At 62.4% G+C, this 6,507-nt stretch overlaps 1 protein-coding gene across 1 annotated transcript; it reads left to right on the top strand.

Annotated features, from left to right (window-relative positions):
* Window positions 1-592: 592 nt before the first annotated feature.
* Window positions 593-1,696, top strand: LOC127594926 (uncharacterized). Its single transcript, XM_052056663.1, has 2 exons — window positions 593-1,038; window positions 1,108-1,696. The coding sequence occupies exons 1-2, from the start codon at window positions 593-595 to the stop codon at window positions 1,694-1,696; spliced, it is 1,035 nt and encodes a 344-aa protein (XP_051912623.1).
* Window positions 1,697-6,507: the final 4,811 nt, after the last annotated feature.

The following is a 6,507-nucleotide window of genomic DNA, read 5'->3' as shown; positions in this document are numbered from 1 at the left end:
GCACCCCTCGAAGACCATCGAGTACTTCTGCACGCAGGAGGTCTGCGGGGACCGGCTGTCCTGCTCCTCGTGCCTGCTCAAGAAGCAGTTCTGCCGCCACGACATGGCCGGCGTGGTCGACATCTCCGAGTTCCTCTTCAAGCAGAAGAAGGCCATGGAGATGAAGGGGCTCAGCAGCGAGCCCGACATCTACAACTTCCTGGTGCACCGCGAGGACAGGGTGGCGCTCTACACGGAGGGGCTGCGGGACGAGATGCGCCGCTTCCGGGCCGAGCTGCAGGAGGTGGCCGACAAGGTGAGCCGGGTGTTCCGGGGGCTGGAGACCGACATGGAGGGGCAGTTCGAGGAGTACATCAGCAGCTACCTGGGCATGGAGCAGACCCTCATGAAGAAGATCAACGACGCTTTCCAGGACAGCTACCTGTGCCGGTTCGAGCGGTTCGAGGACATCATCGAGGTCAGCCAGTGCAGCACCATGCCCGGGCTCAAGGCCATGCTCGAGAAAATGGTCTTCGAGGTGACCGGCGAGGCCAAGCTCCGGGACATCCGCAAGACCTACCAGTCTATCGTCTCCATGGAGTAGGAGACCCCCATGATCGACTACGACAAGTACGAGCACATCAAGTCCCACTTCAAGCTATTCGAGAGCAAGCTCGGCCAGGCCGGGCCCACCCTCATCACCCTCCGCACCCGCGAGGAGCCGCCCCCCGAAGAGGTCAACCCTAACGCCATCGTCGAGAAGGTGCCCGCCCTGCCCATCACCAACATTCGCAAAATGGCCCTCTCTTCGAAGTTCCCCACCGGGCACAGCCGCACCGTGTTCACCCTGGTCAAGGTCAAGGACCGCGTGGTCACGGGCAGCGATGACGGCAGCATCCGGATCTTTGACGCCGTGACCTACGAGCAGATCACCAGCCAGCCCTGCCACGCTGCGGGCATCCGCGCCATCGCGCAGTTGCCGAACAACATGATCGCAACCGGCAGCTACGACAAGACGGTCAAGATCTGGAACATCGAGCAGTTCCTGGGGGAGGCCGGGTAGCGGTCCTCCTCGGACCTGTTCACGAAGTGGGCGCCCCTCAAGACGCTGGCTGGCCACTCTTCGAGCGTGATCGCCCTGCAGTACCTGAACGACGGGGTGAGCCTGGCCTCGGGGTCAGCGGACTACTCGATCAAGATCTGGAACGTGGGGACAGGAACCTGCCGCAACTTCACGGGGCACATGAACGACATCCTGTGCTTCGCGTGCTCCTACAACGGCAACCTGCTCGTCTCGGGCTCGGCAGACCGCACCATCAAGTCTTGGTCCCTGTCCCGCAAGTACTCGAACACCTGCCTCAAGACCATGACCGGGCACACCGACGCGGTGTGGACGATAGCCCTGCTGCCCGACCAGACCACGCTCTTCAGCGGCTCGCTGGACAAGTCGATCCGCATGTGGAACGTGGGATTGGGGTCGCTGCTGAAGACCACGGTGAACGCGCACGCCTCGCACATCACGCGGGTGCTGTACTTCGCGGAGGGCGTGCTGGCCAGCTGCTCGCAGGACGGCTGCATCAAGCTCTGGGACTACCGCGCCAACATCGAGGTGCACGCCCTGGCCGGCAAGAAGGCCGGCTTTACCACCATGATCGCCGGCGACGGGGGCTCGCTGCTGAGCGTCAACCAGGAGAAGGACGTGGAGGTCTGGGACTGACACATCACTCGCCGAAGTAGTCCTCTTCCTCGTCGACCTCGCCCCGGTCCCGCTGCTCGAACAGGTAGTTCGCCGCCATCTCCTCGTTGCGCTCGCAGGCCAGGAACGCGGTCGAGGCGTTTTCCAGCGAGAACCCCAGCAGGTGCAGCCGCTGGATGGCCTCACGGTCTGCCTCGCTAAGAACCACCTGCGCCCGCTCGTCCTCGACCAGCTCCAGGATCATCTGCCGCACGTCCTCCTCGCTGTAGTTCTCCAGGAACTCGAGGACTTCGGGGTTACCCTCCGCCAATGCCTGCACCCGGCCGCTGATGTCCGCCTGCGGGTCCTGCCGCAGCATCTACCGGATCCCTTTGAACTCCTCCGACTCCAGTAGCCCTCGCACCGCATCCTCCTCGCTGTCGTCGGGCCCTACGAGATCTTCCTCCTCCATGATGTTGACCATGCCGTTGATCAGTAGCTCGACTGCCCGGTTGGCGTCGAGCTTGGTGACCCGCAGCGCCGTGATGACATCCTCCCTGCTGAAGCCCATCTGCATGAGCTGGACAATCGTGCCCTCCATCATCTCCAGGCGCTCGTCCTCAGGGCTTCTCTCGACCTGCATCTCCTTCTTCTCCTCCTTCTTCTCTTCCTTCTTCCCCTCCTCCTTCTTCTTGGGAGGGTCCTTCCTGACAACGGCCATGAGGATCATGACCTGGCCCTCCTCGTAGTGGGCCTCGAGGAGGGTCTGGTCGTCGGGCAGGTTCTTGCCCTTGTGGATGATGCGCAGGGCCTTGTCCCCCTCGGCCAGGCGGGCCTTGAGGTGCCCGATGCGGTCTGTTGGCAGCGCCTCCAGCTCCTTTATTTCTCCCGGAGAGTCTTCAATTTCACCTTCATATTATTTCTGCACTCATCCGCACAACACCTTCCCGATCCCTGCCAACGTCACCGCTGGGCCTGCAGGGCCCACTAGCACCATCCCGCAGGCCCAGTCCCCCCGCCCCGCCGCAGCCATCCACCGCCGGTCGATGAACCGCACTCCCCACACCAGCATCACCAGCGGCACCACTGCGCTGCACCCCGCCAGTAGCCCCACCGCAAGCGCAGTCCACGCCAGCTACCCCGCAGGAAAGGCGAGCGCCAGCACCAGCATCGCAGGGGCTGCAAGACAGCCTGGCCTGACCGAGAGTTTGTAGGAGAGGCAAGCATAGCCCGACCCGAGTGCACCGAGCAGCAGGTAGTGAACCGAGGGGATGTCCTGGATTATCAGCCAGAGCAGTCCTCCTCCGTAGAGAGAGATCGCCAGCCACTTATGCGGGGCCTGGCTGTGGGTCAGCCACTGAAGTGCGGGCAGGCAGCCCATACTCACCTGCACCTCGCAGAGGGGGCGGCCCCGCACTGCAACGAACAGGCAGGCATACGAGAACGCCTTTAGGGCGGCTCTGAGTACGGCCCTCGGCCAAGGCACTTCCTGCCGCAGTTCCTCATCGACCTCTATGAAAAGGATCGCAGATTTAAGTGCCAGAGACACGACCTCGCAGAGGAACAGTGTGCCCCACAGTCCCAGCTCGGACACCAGAAAGGCCAGGGGCAGGCAGGTGCTCGCCAGGGCCAGACTGACCATACCCGCCCCCAGCAGCGCCTTTTCGGAAAGGGTCAGTGGGCCCCGTATGCCGGGCTCGGATTCGGAGCGGGGAGAGAGGAGGGCGAACGCGATGTTCGGGGAGGGGTCCTAGAATAGCCTGCGGGGAGGAAGCGGCTCCGGAGAGCGTTCCTGCGGGAACTCGGGTCGCAGCGGCTGGATGACGCTTGGCCGGGCTGATTAAAAATCCATATAGTCAAGGAGGGCCGCAGTCCAGGGCACAGACGAACTCCAGGTCCAGCACCGCCTGCCTCTGCGCCCGCATCCGGTCGATCGCCTCCAGCATCTGGCTCCGCCCCGGGGTCAGCAGGGCACTCTGGCGCCCCTGAGTTGGGGGCGCCAGGTTGGCCAGACTCAGCTTTTTCTTGGGCAGTTTCAGGTCCTCTTCGTTGTGATACTATCGTTTCAGCTCGATCGGGTGGCTGCTACGGACCTAGGCCCCGAACAGCTTGAGAGCCAGGGCTGGTGGCAGCTCTCCCGCGGCCGGGCAGAGCCGGGCCAGTCTGTCCAGCAGCTCCCCGAAGCTGGTGAGCTCGCGGCTAAGGATTTGATCGAACAGCTCGCTAAGGGTCGGGTAGTTAGTGTGGACTGCCTGTTTGAGATGGCCGACATGGCGGGCATGAAGAGTCTGGTCCTCCAGCTGCTGGGGACTGCAGCCGGCAGCCCTGCCCACCAACACGGCCAGGGAATACATACACCCTTCTGCCTTCCTTTCGGGGTTCAAGATCCCGCCTTTCCCAAGCATTCTAGTAGTTCAGGAGGGTAGGCCAGCCCGCTGCGCAGGCGGAGCATCTCGATGCGCGTGTGCGAGTCAATCGCCGTCTCGGCCGGACAGAACAGCTTGTAGTGCCGGTCCCTGCCGAACAGCACATCCCTGGCAGTCACCTGCACCACAGTGACGCCCTGCTGCTGCAGCCGCTCCAAGGCGAAAGCCACGCAGTGCAGCACATAGACCAGTTCCTTGGCTGGTAGTGGCAACTGCAGCGATTACCTGGCTTGCAGCTCATCTTCGAGGCTGCTGGGGTGGTAGTCGTAGAGAACCGCCATCTTGGCCATGTGGGAGCACAGGCTCCGGTCTTCCTCCTTGGCGTTGAGGACAGCACGGACCACGTGAGGGCACTATTCCAGCACCTGCAGCTGTTGCAGGACCTGCCGGTTGGCCTACGACCCGTCAGTGAGCACCTCCTTCCCGAAGAACTGGCGGTCCTAGTTGTCGGTGAACAGCGAGCCTTCACCGTAGGAGGGGTGCGGGTCCTCGAGGAAAGTACTGACGAGATGCAGACTAGGCATAACCTGGTCCTGCCCCATTGTTAATGGATAGATCACTGTATTTCCAGCTGCACGAGCTGACCCCGGAGTCGCGAGAGGAGACGCTTGCGGCAGTGCGAGCAGAGCTGCCTGTCATTCTGCAGGACCAGAAGGCAGTCAAGATGCTCACGATCGGCCTCTTTATGTCCATCTGGCACTCCGACAAGCCCCGCAACCAGGCCGCCCTCTGCACTGCCATCGCGGACTGGGTGCCTTCCTTACCGCCCGACCAGGCGAAGGCCTTCCTTGAGAGCATGGCCGGGCGGTTGGCCCGCGAGTGGCCGCAGATCGACAACTGGCGGATTTCCAAGTACATGCAGTTCGTCAGACTGCTGCTTGAACGCGCCCTCACGAGGTTCAAGGGCGACACCTGGCTGTTCGAGTGGCTTGTGGAGGGGGTGGTGCTGCGGGATGACGAAATGGCTTCCCACTCACTAGATGTCTTAGTGGAGTCCATGGCTGCGACCGGCACCCTGGAAGTGGCTCCTCTGGCCTGCTTCAAAGCAGTTTTCACAAAGCCGGTGCTGGAGCTGCAACGGAAGGTCCTCGAAAAAGTGTTCACCGGACTAGCCAACGCCTACCCCGAGCACCGGCAGGCAGCGGGGCAGCTGCTGCTCGAGTTCGGGAAGGACCGGGCAGTGCGGGAGTCGATCCGGAGAGAGGTGTACACGCTGGGGAAGTGGATGGTGAGCGAGTACGGCAGCCTGCAGGAGTACGCGGCGAGGGAGGTCCGAGAGATCCAAGAGAAGGCTGAGCCCAGGGCCAAAAAGATCAAGAAAGGGAGGGTGCCCCCGAAGAAGAACGCAGCTTGATTAATAAATCGGTGGATGCTGAGATTCGTGACTCACCAGCCCAAGAAGACGCAGGCTAGCCGCTACCTGGCCCTCATCGACCAGCTGGTCAGTTCCACCCGCTCCACCTCCAAGGCCAAACGCGCACTCACTTCTAGCAAGTCCCAGAGGCTCACCCCTCCCAAAAAGCCCAAGCGAAGCCCTTCCAGCGTGTACCTGTCCGTCGGGCTTAAACCTAAAAAGCCGACCTTGGCCCAGCCGCGCCCGCGCAGGGTCCGCCCCCTGCGGCAGGAGCTTGAAGAGGCCCTTGCGCGGACAGAGGGAGTGCTGGAGCAGATGCGGGATCGAGAAGCGGCGCTGCTGGTCGAGAACGAGCGGCTGCGGGCGCAACTGGCACAGTGACTTGGTCATAACAATGCAGCATCTAATTTCAGCATGCTGAACCAGAAGGAAGAGCTTAAACAGTGCAAGAACTGGGGCTGCCTCAAGAAGGCAGTCACGGTGCGGCCGCTCAAGGACTCGATCTTCAGCCGGATGGAGTGCATGGCCTGCGCCAAGGTCACCTTCGAGTCCACCTGCAGATGCGGCCATGCCATCGTCAAATAGTACCCCCCCAAAATGTGTGAGCTGGTGCGGTGCTCGGTCTGCAACTTCGAGTTCAAGATGGCGCTGTGCCCCTGCGGCACCCTGAACTGCGCGGACCCCTCCTTCGAGAGCGGCAAGGGACTGAAGTGCGTCTCCTGCGAGCAGAAGTTTGAGAACCACCCCTGCCTCAAATGCGAGGGGGTCAAGCGCCACCCCGACAAGGAATGCCCCGAGTGCCACAGCAAGAGCCTGCTGCGGAACTGCCTGAAGTGCGGGTCGCCCGTGTTCGCAGAGAGCGGACAGCAGACGGTGCGCTGCAGGGCCTGCACGCACACCATGAACGTGATCGACTGCGTGTGCTGCGACCGCATGACCCTCGAGGAGAGCAGCTTCCTGGGGGTGCACAAGCAGATCTGCCCGGGCTGTCAGCAGTCGGACAAGTTTAAGTAGACCAAGTGTGTGTCGTGCGGGGGCGTGACCTACTACTCGAGCGAGACCAGTCAGTACAG

This window comes from Hippocampus zosterae, unplaced genomic scaffold (assembly GCF_025434085.1).
Source record: "Hippocampus zosterae strain Florida unplaced genomic scaffold, ASM2543408v3 HiC_scaffold_315, whole genome shotgun sequence".
In the NCBI taxonomy this organism is placed as follows: Eukaryota; Metazoa; Chordata; class Actinopteri; order Syngnathiformes; family Syngnathidae; genus Hippocampus; species Hippocampus zosterae.
Note: the sequence above shows the minus strand (reverse complement) of the source record. Positions and strands in the feature narration are given on the sequence as shown.